The sequence below is a fragment of the Halyomorpha halys genome, unplaced genomic scaffold (genome assembly GCF_000696795.3).
Source record: "Halyomorpha halys isolate HHAL.00 unplaced genomic scaffold, Hhal_1.1 Scaffold555.1, whole genome shotgun sequence".
Classification (NCBI taxonomy): domain Eukaryota; kingdom Metazoa; phylum Arthropoda; class Insecta; order Hemiptera; family Pentatomidae; genus Halyomorpha; species Halyomorpha halys.
This window is the reverse complement of record NW_027116372.1, coordinates 46,176-65,957: the sequence shown is the minus strand read 5'-3', so window position 1 is coordinate 65,957 and position 19,782 is coordinate 46,176. Positions and strand designations below refer to the sequence as shown.

The following is a 19,782-nucleotide window of genomic DNA, read 5'->3' as shown; positions in this document are numbered from 1 at the left end:
GCTAAAACTAATAGCTAATATTGCCATGGATACGACCCTTATTCATGAATGAACCATTGATAAATAAATATCGTATCCATGGCAATATTAGCTATTAGTTTCATAGTTGCCCAACTCTGACTCAATATTTATTATTTTAATTATAATAATAAAGGCTTAGTGAACCCCAAGGTTAATACCGATACCAAAAATCGTTCTCGGTTTCCAGTAAATCCAAATCTACTAAATCAGTTTAAACACAATCCTCCAAAGTATGTTTCGGTCTACTACTTGTACATTTACTTATTGGTTCAGTGTTTAATAACAGTTTAGAGATCCGTTCATTACTAAGACCCACAACTTTACACACTGCAATTTTATAGTCTAAATTATATTTACTAAGTGAGATTCCCTAAATTCAGCATTGTGTACTCTTCAAAATTTTCCTGTTAATTCATCCTTTTTCAGTCTAAATATTTTACTTAATGCTTTATTTAAAAAAAAAACCTTAAGGCACTTCTCTTAGTATAAAAGGCCACGTTTCACATCCTTAAAAAACAGTGGGAAGAATAATAATTTTCTAAATTCTAACTTTGAATATAATTATAACTTTTTTAGAAATATTTTGAAAAAATGATATTTACTTGAAACACTCCTGGCATATGCATGAGCCACCCCAGGGTACCATGGCCGTCCTTTTTAAATATTCCTCGATTAAACTATTTTAAAGTCTCCTCTTCCCGTTTTAAGCAAATATTTTATAAGTGATATAGGACCGCCACTCCCTAGTGGGACGGGTCCGGCTGGGAAGGATGGCTTTTTTTTGTGTTATGATCTCTTGTGAGACTGTGACATGTTGTACATCGACCAACCTACTCGCTATAATTGTCTGTTTTAAAAGACAGATAAGTAAGGCAACCACAGAGGGCAGGAGAGGAGGATGTTCACAATGGTTGGGAAATGCTGTTATAGAGTATTGTGTGATTTTATACATCCCTTCACACCCAACTTCAGTACATAGCATCCTCGCACCATTAACCAGCACGCAACACTTATGCAGATCTAAAGTCATATATAATATTTACTTAAGGGACACTTTCCCTATGAAGGTTAAAGAATTGGTTGTTCACAATTACAATCAGTTGTTCTTAAGATATAGAGCCTTTCTAATTGGGCAATCACTTATATTCAATTCAGAGCAATTAAGCAAACAACCTTGGATATGGGTGTAGCACATCAAAAAAAAACTTACCGATGTACACATTACGCCAGAACATCTTTCTACTGTCAAGAAAAGACACAATACTTTTACAATTTCATACACAGTATTACTATAAAAAGTTCTAAGACCATTATAGACATACAACATTTCTGTATAGTCAGATTGGTCATCTCCAAACTCGATTAACAAAAATACCAAAGATTATAAAATAGCATTCTGATAATCGCTATCAATGTGTGATGGGAAGCTTGTAAATGTTTGCCACTACCGAAATTATAAAAACATTTTTATTTCAAATGTATATTTCTTTTAAACCCATTTTTATTTACAAATCATTTTATATTTCATTATTTTACATTCGTTTTAGTGGTAAAACCATTTGAAACCTCTCGCCATATGATTTTTTATATTTGTGTTGTTTTTTGGCTGAAATAAAAAACAGTTTAATATTTTGTACATAATTATGGTGTAATTTTTTTCTGGAATAAATATCGTTAATTTTACCACTAAAGAGGGATCCTAATGGTTCACATCTTACATCATTCTAATTCAAACATGCATCGAATTCAACTTTAATCCTCAACATAGGTATTAGGTAATTTTTGAAATAACATATGAAGATCTTTGATACCTGTAAAGGTCAATTAATTTGGGCGGGGAACTATCTGGAATATTTATAAATGAAACCGGAAATATTAGAGGACCTATTTGAATATATATAATTTTTATTGTCACGAAAACATGGCTGGGGTCCTTTTTTGATCCCTGTGGTATCAGACATGACTTTTTTTTGCTTATTTATTCTAAAAAATACTTCATAGTAAATTAATATAAATATTTAATAACACAAACTTCAATGATCCAATTTACTCTCAACACTTTATTTTAAAACCTCCGTTTTGGCCCTTTAATATTTGTTTTTTTTTTAAAGATTATATGACAAGAGCAATTAGCCAATGAAAGAAAGACATTTTAAATGAATTGTGACTAGTAAATAATTGAGAAATGTACAAAAATATTGGTATTATATGTGATGGAGTAATATGGTGTGAAACAATTTTTAGGTTGTATCCTTTAAATTGGCCTAAAGGCCTAAACGTTGGAGGTTTTAAAATAAACTGTTGAGCGTAATTTGGATTATTGTAGTTGGTGTTATTATTAATATAAACCACTCTCAAACAATATAATTGATAAATATATTAAACTAGCTGGCCCGGCAATGCTTTAAGGTGGCTATCTTTGAGGATGTATATAGATTGAATAAACACAATTGATAGTTTGATTTATATTATTGTAGTTAAATTAAACAAATAAGTATACTTTATTATTATGATTGGATAACATAAATTGAACCAATATATGCGATGACCTTCATTTTTAGCATCTCAAGAAAGAAAGGTTGAAAAAGCAGACATTAAGCTTTCCAACGGTTCTATTAACGTTGGGATTGGATAAAATGCAGAGGAGTTATAAAGGATTATATGTATAATATAGCTCAAATGAATACGTAATATTTTTTTCTAACTCCTCGGAAAGAGACGAATCGACTGGTATACAATAACTGTGAAAAAAACATACTTTTTGAGCTAAAGCTAACGAAAAATGTTTAATTTTGTTTATAAATTTGTTTTTACTAGAGAATTCAGGGATTTCATTATCTTTAAACCATACCATGAAGAAAGGGAACATTTTGAAAAAAAAAAAACATGTAAATTGGTCCAGTAATTCAAAAGTTTATTGTGGACAAAGATTCGGCCATTTATAACTATAGACAAATTATTTTATAAATAGTTTGATACAATATTTTTCAACAAATAACTAGATAATATAATGAAGCACCATTCCATCAATCAACCTCTACAACTACACCAAGAAGGGTCTTGGGTTCAGTATTTGATAAGGCTGTAATTTTGTATGGGCGTAAATTTGTGCAGATTTGTAAATAAAACTCTTAATTAGAAAAACTATTATATCAATACTGTTAATAAATTTTTGAAATATATTTTAAAACCTCCACAACATATGTACAGAGATGCACACTTATCACGATTAAAACAATTTTTAAGTTATTTATTTCAAGGTAGCCAACTCCATCTAATAGCTCTTTAATACATACCAAATTAAGATACTGCTTGTAAGTAAAAGAAGAAGCCATAACCCTAAGGCATAGGTAAAGATAAACAAAAACATAAGTTAAGCCATGTCACAAATGTGATCGGAGGTAGAAAAAAAAGATCAACGAATAACTTATTGACATAGACAGATATGATATCAATGAGATTAGAGTTGAGGGGCTCTCAGTTCATTAAGCCACTCCACAGCCAAATTCCTTCACAACAACTGACATCGCAGATTTGTTTGTCAACGCAATGAATAGGTGAGGAATTAAAACCTTAAATATGACTTCAACTCACATTTAATTATTTATTTTATTTCTCTTCACGACTTTATTTTATTACCTTTATCAACTTCTTTTAAGTTATTTGGCTTAATCTCCAAAACATTTTAGAATCGTAAATGGTTATAAATTAGTGAAGTGAATTTATATATAGTTTAATATTAAATTAGTTATATGTAAATTTGTTCATTTTTTTATTTATTAAAATTCAATGTAAACATTGATTGTAACTGTAAGTTAATTGTAAAACTACTGATTGTAAATATTTTTATTTTTAGAGCTTGATAATAGGCAGAAGAGTCCCGATGATACAAAGAACAAAGAAGTCTTTATACACTTCTTTGTATCATATAAAGTATAAAATAAAGTCCTGAAAAGAAATATAATAAAATTTTAACAAATAAAAGGGTTATAATTAATTATTTATTTTCGTTTTTTTCGACATCATAATAAATATGATTTTGTATTCTATTTGAACTAACACTTAAAAAATATTGTACATAATAAATAGCCTGCATGAAGTTGTTTTTTTAAAAATGATTTAGTTCTAAAATTGTATTAAGATTGTCTCTGAGGATGGCCAAATTGGCCGAAACGTTAAACTTATAAATAGAAGAAAAATGTTTTTAGATTAAAATGGATAAAATTTTATTTATTTAAACAATAATTATTTTTAAATTTTGAAAAATATGTAAATACATGCTTATTTATTTTTTTTTTTATGAAACAAGAAGATGAGGTATTAGCTGGAATGTTTTAAAATGCATTTTTCTATAATCTCACTAAATTTCTGTAATAAATTGAAGTCTTCGATCATAAAACATGGCAACTAACAAAAAGAAAATTTTTACAACATTGAAATGTTCGTTAAATTACAAACTTTAATGTTTAACCAGGAGTCACTTAGCATAACCTGATAGAAACATTATTCTCTTAACAAAATAAATTTGAACTGAACGAGGAACTTCAAGAAACCAGGAAAGTTGGAAAAGTACTTATTATATATCAGATATTGGACAGATGTCGTTCACGACAGAGCTATCTGGCCAAAGTTCTGGGAGGTCTAGCTAACTATTATAGGTCAAGAAAAATGTGTTTATGATGAATTTAGGCAAATACCTCTGCCACGAAGAATCAGTTGGGGGTTTGTTTAGCACTTGAGCAAAAATCAACAGTTACGTTATAAGGTAATAATAATTTTATATTTAAAAAAATTACATTATATGAGTTACAACCTACACTATTGTTACAATTGCTTTAATCACAACTGACAACCTCCACTTACTAAGCTAGCTCAAGAGATAAAAAATCCAACAGGTCCTTTTAAGCTGGAGCCTAAATTTGCACAAATACAAATCAATTTACAGTGTAAAGTTCGTTTTTAAAATATAATTAAAATATAAGTAGATGGTCAGGGTCCAAAAAAGAAGAACAAATAGTTAAAAACTATTTTAATGTCCGACGTTTCACCCCACTTTGCAGAGCTTCATCATGGCTAAAAAGAAACAAAAAAAAGAAAACTGAGAATATTACAACAATAAGGTAATTTAAGCTAGGATAAATATTATGTAAAAATAAAGTGATAAGAAATTACATATAAATAAAAGGAAGGAAGACATAAAATAGTATCAGTATAAAATAAACTTGAATAAACAACGATAAGAATAAAAATAAGTAACAATGGCAAGAGTAAAAATTAAAAAAAAAATTTTTTTGCATCTTTTTAGCCCTGATGAAGCCCTGCAAAATGGGGCAAAACGTCGGATATTAAAATATTTTTAAACTATTTGTTGTTCTTTTTTTTACCACAACCCTGACCATCTACTTATATTTAAATCTTTACGGTCAACTATATATACATAAATTTAAAATATAATTGTTTGTTTGTTAGGTCTTGTTTAAAGGCTTAAAACCTTTTGGTCATCAATACCTATGGATTATTATAATTATAAAGATAGACATTCATTCATGGGCACTTGAAAAAATAATAATAAAAAATAAAAATTAGAAGATGTAATAATAAAAAAAATTAAATCAATGAAAGGCTATAACTTGGAAAGGAGGCAATATGCTTTTAAAAACTTTAACACTAGTATGAGCTTTCCCATCTGTGAGAGGTTCAGATAAATCTAGGGTCAGTCCTATTCTGCTTATTGTTCGTAAATATTGAGGGAATTTTTCAAAAATATGTTTAATTGTGAGAATGAACTGGCAATAAGTGCATTTTGAAGGTGCCAGTTTTCTGACGAGATGAGAGTGTATAAGACAGTATGGCTTATTCTCAAGCGGGTTAGAGCAACTTCCTCCCTGTAACCACTAATGTAGGATGTCGATCATGGTTTTACTAATCTCTTAATTTATCCACAGAGCTTTTATCCCACCAAGCCTGACATCTTTCCAATACATAATTCCAAAATATAATTCTCTTTTTTAATATTCCATAAATAAGAAGAAAACATAGACTATGTATCATGAACAACATAAAACATATCACTGTTTCTCATATCTACCACTGACAGCACTCGTGGTCACCCATTATCACAAGTACCTCAATAAATCTCAATCAATTTATACATTCACAATAAAGATTATTGACTGTGGATAGTAAGTCATAGCGATCCATATTGATTTTGCCTGTTCATAAATATTAGTGGTTATTATTTATAATGATTATTTATCATAACATAAGGCATCAGTTAGCGGTATAATAGATATGAAAATTTAAGATTTTGTTTCATGAAAAAAAAAACCAACACATAATTCCTTTTTTTCACAGAATTTTTTAAATATGAAATTTTTTGCAAATAATCTCAAATCAAAATAAAACCTTTTGTTTTGTGTAAATAGAACATTAAATAATATAACTGTTTTAACTATTTCACTAAAGCTAATTAAATAAAAAACAAATGTTCTAAAATATTTATAAGACAGATGAATTGCATCTATACAATACCCAATGTTTTTTATCGATCACCATTCCCAGTTACATATAAAGACAACTGAAATTGACAAAGTCTTTGTATAACGTTTATATTTACTAAGAATTTTTCATATAAAATGTAAATAACTAAAAATCACAGGATAAAATGACTACAAATTCACTAATTTCTTAAAATCTAAGTAGCAAATTGATTATTAAATGAAAATGCAAGGACAACAAAAGAGACAATGGACAATTGGCCTAGTTAAAAACTGTCGACTTTGCTAATTATTTATAATATTAAATAACAATAATGGCTGTAAATACAATATAATACATTAAGATCAGAATGATGCTAAGTTTTATTACTCATACTTTCCTACTTAGTTTCATAGATTGAAGGTCATTTAGATAACATAATGATAATATGATGAATCATCATACATATTTTTAAAAAATGATTCATAGTTTTTTGTATGAAACTTCTGATGGTAATACAATATAACTTTTATAATCTTCAAGAGTATTCTGTATTTTATTAATGCCCTTTGTAATAATAATAATATTCAGATCCTAATTTCTTTATATGAACTAAAAATATATCATTCCTTATATTAAAATAATATTTCAATAAATGTATATATATTTTCTCTTGCATAGTAACTCTATGCAGGAGAAGTTTATTTAAAAAGTGTATATACTGCATGCGAAACCGCATACTGTATGTATGTATGTATGTAATGTGGTGTTAACATTGGAATGTGTTATAGTACTATACTAAAAATATTAAAAGTAAAGACAACAGAAACAAAAAATAAAAAAAAAAAATAAAGTATAAAATGCAATAAATAAAATGATGCAATTAGAACAGAGGTTAGAGAAGGCAATTAGTTATTTAATAATTAAAAATATATGAATAATAAAAATAAATACAGGGCAGATGTGAGAATTAAATATTGAACGAGAACAAAACATAATTAAATTAATTATTACTATATAAGAGGTATAATTGGGGTATATATGATTATCACATTTGAGCTAAATCTATATTAGGAATGAAGTGCACCAGTTCTTTTTTTGTTTTTTTCCAAAGGTTTTTAGATTCCTTAAGAGGCCATGTATCTCTGTGCATTATGCAGGTTTTTATTAAATTGAGCCTAATGATATTTAGTTATATGATATCTTTTAGAGAAGTGTTTAGATCCCTAAGCAACGTTTTGCCCAACTTTGCAGGGCTTCGTTAGGGATGTCTGATGGTAGTACAAAGCTAAACTGACTGGGTTTTTCTTAGTACTACCATAAGACAGCCATGCAAATTGGGGCGAAATGTTGGTTAACAATAAATGGTTTTCCATTACCATTTTGATACCTTTATAGACCGCCACCCGGACTATCTTCCTCCAAAAATGTTAGTATTTTAAAATTAAATATGAATGAAACTATGTATACTTTTAATAAATCTTCAAGAAAATCTTCTAAGGAACAGTCTAAAGAACTCAAGTAAAGAATAAACCATGCCTGTATTGAGGAGTGGGAGAAACCAAAAGTGAGACAAATGGAGTTGGATCTCTCCACTTCATGTGTGAGCGAGAATATGAATAGCCTTTCAACATACTTGTAAAGAAGAAAAAAAAATTCAATTATTAAAGAGATCATTTCAAAACTATGAATCACAAATTTATTTTCAACATTGCTAACAAATAAGTTTGAATTTTCTGAATAAAATTTACCACTACTTCAAAACAACTAGGGCATAATTGTACTGAAAAAGATGTAAAAGCTACAAGACCCTAAAATAAGCAAACTATTTTAGCGTTTATAATCTAGTAAGAGTTTAATATATAGTAAATCCATAAGAAGATGGGCCTGGTCGCAGCCAAAATAGTAATAATAGAACAATTTATTAAATGTCAAAATTTAATAGTTCTAACACTTTCATGTTTTTATTTAACGCCACCCTGGCCATCTACTTCTCGTATATATTAGTTTTTACGTACATATATACTTTATAAGTATACTATTGATAAAGAATTGATTGAATATGTTTTTACAAAAAATCTGCAGTTTGATCATAACATGTAAAATTTGAAAATAAAGTTGTAGACGCAACTTTAAATGTCAACCCTAAAAATCTAAATTTAATTATTTCCAACATACACTACATGCATATTTATGCCAACGATGAAAGATTTAAATGTTTTTTTAGACTTTAATTCCACCAGTAATTCATAATTTTTTTTTCTACTATCTTCATGTTCTAACAGCAAGAAAAGAAACAAATTAAAAAAAAAGATGATAAGCAGGTACGTGTAGAAAGATTATACGATATCCCAAGCGGAAAGCTGTCGGCCCACCGTAGGACAATGCTCCTGCTGGTGACACTCCACGCACAATCTTCTCGGTTCAGAAAACAAGCCGTGGATTCCGCACATTTCATCAAGAATTTACAAAATATTTAAAACTACCCTCATCCATTTAATTTTTCTTAACTTAAACTCATAAATAGATTGAAAAATAGTCTTTTATCAATGTTTTCATCAAAATTCTATAAGCTTAAATATGAAATTATCTATATTTTTGTTTCAAAATTTGATAAAATATTAAATTCCTTAAAACGATAACGAACATAATTTTTTTTTTAAAATGGATTTAACTAAGTAATGATTGATTTCAGGTATTAAACTAAATCAAAACTGTTAATTTTTGTACTCAATCATTATAATAATTCATATATAATTCAAAACATGCTTTTAAGGTTCTACGAAATACACTTTAGACTACATATTTTAGTTAGTTAAAGATAAAATAAGCATGACTGCAATAAAATGATTAATATTTAGATAATTTAAAAAAATAAAATTTAGTATTTTTTTTTTAGATCATAAATCAATTTGAAATCTAATTTCAAAACATCCTATAGAAAAAAAACTATGATCAAAGAATTTGCTACAGCCCATTAATAAGAACAGAACAAAAAAAAGTTTAAAAGGGAGTTCAAAAAAATTCATGAAAAACATGAACAAATATAGACTTTCCACAATCTATATTTGTAACAAACACAAATACTTTTGGTTTATATTAAGAACAATATAACTTTAAATGATTATACAGTAATTGATTGTTTTTCTTAATTATTTAGAATCAGTTTTTAAATTAATTTATTTCTTTAGTCCTTTTAAAATCAGGAACAAGTCAATATAAAAAAAAAAATTAGAAGAGGTGTATAACCACCATTATATGTAATACTTTCTAAATAATTGCAATGATTAAGTCTCAATAAATGGAGAGGAAGTGAAACTATTAAACTTATTATTGAATGTGATTTGTGATAAACATGATTCTCATAAAATATGAATCTTAATATTTAAAAAAAAACAATGATAAGGTATATAAATTAACAAAGGAAAGAAAAATTATATCTAATTGAGGATCCCCCCTTCAATTGAGGATAACACTTATAAATAATTTTAATGATCATATCGTTAAAAATTAAAAGAGAACAGAACAGGAAACAGTTCTGTAGAGTTGTATTCATGTTTAAGAATTGGATTCCGCACTAGTTCCCTCAGAATTATACATGAATATGAATACTAATATAAAAAAATCTTATTGGGATTCCCTACAGAATTGACGAACAATATGAAATTGGATTAGTCTAAATTTAATAAGAGAACAAATATTATTTTATACAAAAGTGTGGATTGTATCTGAGTTCAACATGTATTGTTATACAGTGTATTAAAAATATACACAAAGTTAGCCAAGCACAACTAAGAAGGAATTATAATTCGAATGAACAAAGAAAATCTAACAAAAGAAAAAGCTCAAGTCCTCTCAGTTCAAAAATAAACCACTCAAACAAAGAGAGAGAAACAAACAAACAAAAATACTTTCAGAAACTGTCAAAACAAATTAGTTATTGATTTCAACTAAGAATAATACACAAAATACATTATACCCATTGAATACAGGTGAGAGAGGTTTCTTATATTAATATTTTGAACAAATACATGAGTAACTATGGTAACCTGAAACTTCTCAAAGTTCTCCCTTTCCAGTTCCAGGCTGGTCTTCCTCTGATGAAGAACTCTCGGTAGCGACAGAGATGACATCGTCTCACATTGAAGACATTAAACGAAAATAAATTATGTATAACCTCGACTGACAAACCTACACGACCAAGCTCGCCCCCAAACTAACGGGCCATGTCGACCATTCTTGCTCTCACTTACTGTTATGGCCAACAGTTACCTACTCTATGTCTTCCTTTGAAATAGATTTTTAGATCGTTGCCCGCAACTTTCTAAGTCCCCTTGAAAGCTTAATTCTATCTAACATAAATGTTTCGAAAGAATTTATAATAGATTTCTCAAAAGAATACACATTCATAACTCAAATATTTACTTTTACAAAGACGAACTCAATCAATACCGAATTCTTTCAATATTTCTCAAAAATACTAAACGAATATGTTTCGTTTCTACCTTCAATATAAACTATTATTAAAACAGAACAATAAACCACAATTGTAAATTAACAATGAACGGGATCCGGAAGAGAATAATTAGGAATTGCACAAGGTTCATGAATTGTGCCCCATAGTTTAATCTACATACTAATTTGTCTAACAATTACCAGATTCCAAATGATCAGATTTAAAGAACTTCTTTCACTAGTGCAAAATAACAACGAATCTAAAAATTATTGAAACTTCCAAGTTCCAAATTATTGCATTTTAATAACGTACATGGACCCTGAATTTAATAATTGAAGTATAAATAATAAAAGGAAGATGGTCCGGGTGCGGTCAAACAAATAGTCATAAAACTATTTAATGTGAGCCAACGTTTCGCCCCAAGTTGTAGGGCTTCATCAGGGCTAAAAAAAGATGTACGTTTTACTTGCCTGCAATCAGTAAGGTAGGTGTCTTATCTTGTTCATTATTTCTTCTATTCTTGATTTTACTCTTATTCTCTTTATTTTTATCTGTTATTAGTTTCATTAATTTTCTAAAACCTTTTTGTTATTCTTATTTAATTTTACGTTTCACGTTATTCATTTTTATAGAAATGAAATGATAATATGATCATAATTAAATTTTATTTTTGTATTTGCTTACTTTGTTACCTCATTGAAGTTATTGTGTCTTTTTTAGCTCTGATGAAGCCCTAAAACGTAGGGCCAAACATTAATTAGTTTTCTGCTCACAGGGATCATCTTTCTTTTATTGACACACGGTCAATCCACGATCTTTCAACATTCATTTAAGTAAGTTTAATTGAATTCCTTAGCGACATTTAATTTATTTTATTATTTTATGTTGGAAATAAATACAAGAGAAAAGTATTAAAGTCGGTTTGCCCTATTTAATTATTTATTTATAACAGAATTTCACGTTAGAGATTATTTTCCATTGACTTTACATGTATGGTTTCATCGAATCAGAAAGTGAAAAATGCTATTAACAATTTATTTTGAACATATTCTAATTCAAATGACATATTGCTACTTTTCTTGAAAAGTAGAACATCTAAGAAAACAAAAGCTTTGTTATTATTTTGCAGTGGAGGTGTTCCAAATGTATTACCGAGTACAGGGATTTCTTATAGACGATCCCAAAGCTCATTGAGCTGACGTATGCATTAACCGGCTCGGAAGGAAGAAGAGCTTAAGACGCCTGTACTCAGACTCTCGACGTCAGTTTTTTAATAAGAGTATAAAAATATCTGTCGAGACAATGCGTCAGATTACCTCTCCTTTGGGGCTCTACCAAGATGTTCCTACTTATTCAACAAGTATTTTTTGAGTCGTTACTTTAACATTCTTCCATCTAACTTTTTTGTTTTATTTGGGATTGTAAATCCTTTACGTTCTCCTACTTCGGGCTGGAAAGATGGGTTTATCCTTCAGGTTTCCAATTTATTCTTAGCCAGAGTAAGGAAATCGAGGTTTATCCCGAGGGCTCAGCCACGAAATAAAAGTCAACCAACCCAGTAGGATACAAACCGTCAACCGACATGAAAGTTTGAAGTTTGAGAGTGCTCAACACGCTCTAACATCTACTGCCTCCAACTGCATTTCCTTTCTTCAACATCAAGAACTAGTTCTCCCTGTAGGACAAGCACCGCTAGATCAAGAGGCCGACAAAACAGGAATCAAGCGAAGAAATCAGGCAAATTTACTATTTTCAACAATTAAAAACCCCTACATGAATGAATCTCATCTTCTATCCCAAGAGTCAATGTTGTCACAATAGAGGATAGATAGTTTTAGTACCCTGAGGTGCCAAGAGATTGTGGTGATAAAAAAAAGGGGGGAGATATAACCCTATTTTCCTTCAAAGCAAAAGTGAAGCCAAAAAAGTAACACCCACAAGAAGAAGGTTTATGTAGAGGATAATATAAATGTCCACCATTATAATCTAAACTGAAACAGAAGGCAGCCAGTGATTGGCTCATACTCTTGTCACGCCCTTAATCCTTCATAAAGGCAGGCCCTTAGTCCTTCATAAAAGCCGCTTTCTGGCTTCACTTTTCCTGCCAGCTCTCTTTCTATTATACTCCTTCCTCCAAGAAATGAACACGCAGTATCGAGGCCTTCTGAGAGAACATATTATCTACCAATATAAGTTGTTCTTTTTCTCTATCAAACCCATATACCACCTGTTAACATGGTTTTAAAGGAATATTGCATTGGCATGTGGTTAGTTTTTAACTTGATTAATATAATGTTTTCCAGTACCCCTGAATCTTAGGTTCACTTTCGAATTACATTTTATTACAAAGTATATTACATAATTTAATTTTACTTATGACCTGCTAGTGTCTGATAGTGTCTTAGACACCCCATCATGCACCGATTTAGAATGGAATTAACCAAGTTTTTGTATAAGACAAAATCTTCCCCATTCAAAGTTTCAATATATTAATGCTTATTTATGATATCATAAATAAAATACAAGCTAACAGCCAGCCCCCCCTCCAATCTAATACAGAACCACCTCCATTTCTTTGGAATACTCTGAAGATTATGTTTTTCTATTCATCTCTTGGTTTCCTCCACAAAATACAAAAGACCGTCAGATTCAAATATATTACATAAAGATTTGCCAGAAAACTGTTTCAGAATTTTAAGTCTTTTTTTTTTTAAACATTCCTTGAAAAAAAATTAAATGATATGAATTGAATTTCTTTGTTATTGATTTTTTTTATAATGGAGCAAAGTCAAACTTTTTCAGAAAAGAAAAAAATATGATTTATAAATTGTTCAATTAAAAGAAAGATAAAATTTCTTTTAAAAAATCCTACTGTAGCTCCACTCCATAATAATTTGAGGGTTTCAATATGCCTTTGTTTAAGAAGTCCTATGATTTTGGTCTGTCCTCCTCAGAACGTAGTAGATGTATAATAGTTTTTTCTCCAAATTCTTTTTCCCTTAAAACAGCAACCTAACGCAGTATGTTGGAGAGTGGACCAAACATTTCTCTTGAGAATTCATTGGTTTAGGTAAAATTGAGAAATTTCTCTGACATACTATACTTTAAAAAAAAAAAGAAAGAAAAAATCACAGCATTACAAGATGAAATGGTTAATGAATGGATATATGAGTGCACTACAGTTCTGAAATTTGGGCAATAGGAGTTTCTTGTAAAGTTGTACATATGTTGGCAGTTTATAAGTTGTATATATAATGTATACAGTTAGTAAGTTGTAAATATGTTGTTTACAGTTCTTCTTTTACTGGCACAACAGGCGCATGAAGCTTCCCCTGGCCTGCTCAATGGCCGCCAACCATCTTTCTCTATCTTCTGTAAGGGTAACTGGGATCCTCAGTTGTCGCGGATCCCGCTTCACAGCATCCCTCCATCGGCCCTACCACGTTGCCACACACCATCTGGAACGTAACTGTATGTTTATGAGCCACTCTTTCCTTGCTCATCTTCATTACATGACCAAGCCATTTAAGCCTCTGTATCCTCATGTACTAGGAGATGCTACATTTCTTATAGAGCCCAAAAAGTTCAGCATTTTTCCTTCTTCGTCAATTACCATTCTCGCATAAGGGCCCTAAGATTCTCCTCAGAATTACTCTTTTAAACCTCTCTAGCAGGTTAATGCCTTTATTGCTTAGGGTCCAAGTTTCTCCACCGTATGTGACGACTGGCGTTATCAACGTTTTGTACAGGGTGAACTTGGTGGTACGGCCAACAAGTTAGCTATTGATTAGCCTTACAATGGAGAAATAGGCTCTATTTCCAGCAGCAATTCTGCTTTTAACTTCTTCTTCATTCTGGTTCTCATTGATAATAGAGCCAAGGTAAGAAAAACTTCTTACCACTTGGAAATTATAGGGGCCCATTACAAGGCGACTCTGCCTCTGGTCCAGAGGCTTCTTACTCAACTGCATAATCTTGGTTTTTTCCCCATTAATATGCAAGCCCATCCTTTTTTGCTTCGACATCCATCACTTTATACATTTAATAATTTGTATATGTGTTGTATACTGTTAGTAAGTTATACATGTCAGAAGGCATTTATCACACTGGGACTCTTTCACATTTCTTACCTGGACAGAGCCATTGAGAAAAAGCTCTATTTTTAAACTTAACATATATAAAAATAATACTAATACTAGAAATATAAAAAAAAATTTTGATTATCATTATGAAAATATATTAGTAAATTTGCATTAAAATTAATTACTGACATATTTTAATTTAGTGAAATTTAAGTTTACTCAGTCAGTACTGACTTAAAAATATTTTTCGAGTTAGAACAGATAACATTGGAAAGTATAGGAGTAGTAGTATATATCTACAAAACCATTACCTATTTTTTCTCCAAGTTTGTATTCTGTTCAAAAGTAATTTTATTTTTCCTTCATTAATAGTTACTTTTAAGTTACTATATAATAAAAATAATGTTTCCTAATGAAAAAAAATGATCGATTTTTTCAAAGGCACATTTCTTAAAATAAGTTTAATTCTGTTTATTTAAATATTTTTTAAAGAAAATTTGGACACATTGTAGTGGCGCATTGCACCACTAGATTGTGCCACCGAGGCAGTTTCTTTATACACATTTTTGTTTTATTTTGATTAAAATGCATTTGTTTATGGTTTAAATAAGTGTATCCAAGCTGATTACTTTTCATAAACATTGGTTAAGATTATAAGAAAAATATGAACACCTGTTCTATTCTTTTAGAATAGAAATTCAATTATTAATGTGATTCATTTTGTCTAATTAATAAAAAAAGTAAATATAGCTTTTATTTTGTGTTACTTTATTGGAAACTTATTGAAAACAACTTTTTTGTTACTGCCACTTTTGTGTTGATTGAGTGTTAGATTGAGTCATTTATAAAACATGCCAAAACCTATTATAAAAAGATGTAATTTCATAAATATTCAGTCTCCGATAAGAAAGAATCTTCTAACAATTCGATGACTAAGAAGTGAAACCTGGTAACAGAATAAAAAGCAGACTTTATTTATTTAATGTCATTATCATCAAACTACACCACTCGACTGACGAGATTGGTAAGTGTCAGAAATAGAAAACCATGACATATAGCATCTGATGAGCAATCAACTTTTATGATAATAACACGTACTATCACTAACAGAAAACAATTGAAAAAAAAAATGTATTAGATAATTAAATTAAAAAAATTAAATCAGTATTGCTATCAGGAGGGGTGCAGTACTGTTAGTAGACCAACAGTTGTGCAAGAAGGTGATTTGGTCAGAATCGTGCTCGACCACCAGATTTTTCCCCAATTAAAGGTACTTACTTTACGAGGCTGGGGGGACCCTGGAGGGCTCCCGAACTCACTGGGCTGACTCATGGCTAATTATCTGTCACAGCTGGATTCAAACCAGGATCCTTGTTGCATTTGATAACTCTTGTGACTTTATTTAGATTTTCAAAATAGGTTTTTGTCTTTACTTTAAAATAGTTATTTTGCAAATTTGAGGTATTACTTCTTACCAACACATAGTAAGTGTAATTGGTAACAGGTGTCCCTTGAGTTCATTTCATAAAATTAGATTATATAATAAAAAAAATACTTTTTTACTCTTGAATAGATAATTACACATCTATACCATGCAGGATAATTCAGGTAAGAAAATAAAAACAAAAAAAAAATTTAAAAAAAAAAAAGCAAATGACAATATATTTCTTAATAATAATTGTTCACAGTCCTTCCCATATTTGATTATACAAGTTCCATTCGACCGAGGAAGAGAGGCTTACAGGTAACCAAGAATGTTCTTAAGTTGAGATTTAAAGATACAAAATGGAAGCTGATGAAGTATATATATATAATATATCAATAGGAATTCTGGTAAAATTGTATATTAAATGCTAATATATTAAAAAACACCAGAAGGTTACCTGCAACCTGGTAAAATTAGATATATTCCAAACATATTTAAAAAAATATTTGAACCATTTAGTAAGATTAAAGACAATTCGCTGTTGGTACAATTTATATATAAAAAACAGTATTTATATAATTTCTCTTTTTCATAATTCTCTTCCACAGACCCTGATAGTTCTTAACTTACACCTTACATATATTGACTGTTTACACATGATATGAGAAGTAACTATTGACTTAGGGAGAAAAAAAATCATTTGATTTCAAATAAAAATTCATTTGGTACGTATTTAACAATGGATTATAATTCAATACTAATAATTAATAATAATAATAATAATTAATATAATAACAGCCTTCAGCTTATATCGCAGCAAATATCAGTCAATTAAAAACTTGAATAATAAATAACTATCAGTTTCAATAAATACATTATGTAAAGTTATCGACAAGAGTGAATCGAGTGCTTTTGGTGCAATCTCATCAGTTTTCGCACAAATATATATTTATATATAAAAAAAAGAAATATTAATACATGAAAAATATTGCTCGATAACCGGAGAACGGAGATTTGTGCTAATGAAAACAATTATACTATATTGACTTTCAACTTTTTAACAAACAAGATTTCTGAAAAAAAAAAACAAGTAATCCTTATTATTTTTTTTAAAGCTCTTTTTTTCTAAATTGAATAAATAAATAAAATCTCAATATTAAAAACATGAACTTAAAAAAAAAAAGGAAGACGATATGAGAAGAAAGCATAGTGTCATAGCAGGCTGTTCAAATACAAGATAACTAAGGCATACAATAGCGAAAACAGAACCCTTTAGGGTTAATAAATAAATGCTACTGGCAGTAATAAAAAAAATAAAATAAAGCGTACACAACTGACAATAATCAAATCTTGGCTCTTGTGGATGTTATCAAGTATTTTTTATTACATCTATTAGAACATTGGCGATAACTTATAAAAAAATATATATATCACATAATTTTCAGTTATTCATATCAAATTTATACATATCGTATATTGTATTTCTATATAAAATAATACAAATTACACCCCCAGGCACAGCTGTACCTCATCTTTATTTTATTACCCTATCGAAGATATCAATGAGCTTTGTTCATACAACTTTTATTATTAAATAAATAAAAGAATATACAAAAAAAACAAAAAACAATAGGGATCAAGAAAACATGCACTGCTTATTTAATGGTCTGTTTAAAAAGAAAAAGAAATATTCCACTAAAAGTGAGTGATTATATAATAAAACAGGAACAAAGAACCGTTCAACTCTAAAGATAAAGACCCGATGTTAAGTATATAAATGTATAACTGGAATAATTCAAAAATATAAATAGAGTAATTATTAACAAAAAAAAACTAAGAACATCGAGCCATTACCTTTACTACATAAACATAGTGTTGTTCCAATGGTACATCTCATATAACCCCTATTTTAAATATACTAAAACATATACATAAGACTAAAACATACAAGTCTTTTAATCTATATCTCCAGGCTGCCAAAACAAAATGTGTATATATAAAAGGATCGAACAAACACAACCTACGGGCTGATCCTAAATACATAAGTCTTCTTATTTGTGCCTGATCCTAGTAGAGCCAGGCTTCTATCTCAACGTAATTGCAACCACTTAATAGATTCTAAACTCATACATATATCACTTTTTTTTTTTTAATAACCTTATTATCAAAAATAATTTTGACTAAAAACAAGTTTTCTAATCTATTAATGATTCGAAATAATATCAACAAGAGCGCCTGAATCAACAAGCGTGAGTTGAATAAATTAGAACATTAGGAATGTTATGACGATGACAGAGGCAGATATAATGTTGTACGGCTCTGTGATATGGGCAGACGGTTCAGTCAAAATACGTATATATATATTTATATTAATATCAACATATATACACGCATACCTTTTAACCCTAAATTATTTCATACACTAGAGGAAATATTAAATACAAAACATATAAATGATAGAAGAGCTATGTAGTGAATATCGATGAGCTGAGGAAAGAGGAGTGATGGCAGCCGGTGACTAACTGGTGGTCTGCAGCGGGGGTGAAAGCGGTAAAGAATTGACCACTTGAGAGCCGCAAGCAATCTGCTGTTGTTGCTGTCGGGTCAGCTTCCCAGTGTGTAGTGCTTCTTCGATCAGCATAGAAATTTTCTCTTTATCAGCCTAAAAACCCAATACCAATTTACAGAAAAATTTAAGCTATTAAATCAGAATAAATAAGGCACTAAAAAGAAGGAAGAAAGCCCAAAAATTAAGCTGAAACTTTATCAATGATATAATAAATTAACTAATTTGTGATAGATTCCTTATCACTAATACTATGATATCAATTTGGATAATTAACAAATTTATCAATATTATGATACCTCATTGATGAATCCGAAATGGACTAGCTCCTCAGCAAGGACTAGGGAATTATCTATATCAGAAACATGACAAGTAAGCTGCCTGTTCATTTTATCATCCATGCGCAGCAATATCGTCATCTGAAACCAAATAAAATTATATTATTAGGAAGTGTTTGGGCGCCATATATCTAAAAGATTGATTCTTGATTAAGTTACACAGGCCATACATCAAAAATTTAAAATATTAATAGAAAGTGTACTTGTGTACTTAAAACTCAATATAAGGATAACTGAACACAATGATGTGTTAAAAGTTGGCCATATATTTTAATGTGGGGAGAAGATGGTTGGGGGTACGGTCAGCAAAGATAAAGAAGTAAACAAAACTTATTTATTTCTGCCGACATATCAATCTGAATTTTAGTCCTTCATCAGGGCTGAAAAATAAAATGAGATAACAATCTTAATTCAGA

General features: G+C 29.5%; 2 protein-coding genes across 2 annotated transcripts in view; both read right to left on the bottom strand.

Moving 5' to 3' along the window:
- The window catches only part of Hip1 (Huntingtin interacting protein 1), a 66,334-nt gene extending 55,448 nt beyond the window's left edge, over positions 1-10,886 (bottom strand). The window contains exon 1 of the mRNA XM_067053180.1: positions 10,548-10,886. Coding sequence (XP_066909281.1) covers positions 10,548-10,631 — 84 coding nt within the window. The 5' untranslated portion in view covers positions 10,632-10,886. The remainder of the gene's footprint in view (positions 1-10,547) is intronic.
- A 5,784-nt stretch (positions 10,887-16,670) lies between these two features.
- The window catches only part of Madm (MLF1-adaptor molecule), a gene marked incomplete at its 5' end in the record, with an annotated part of 22,781 nt that continues 19,669 nt past the window's right edge, over positions 16,671-19,782 (bottom strand). Inside the window, 2 exon segments of the mRNA XM_067053183.1 lie at positions 16,671-19,124; positions 19,328-19,447. Coding sequence (XP_066909284.1) covers positions 18,981-19,124; positions 19,328-19,447 — 264 coding nt within the window.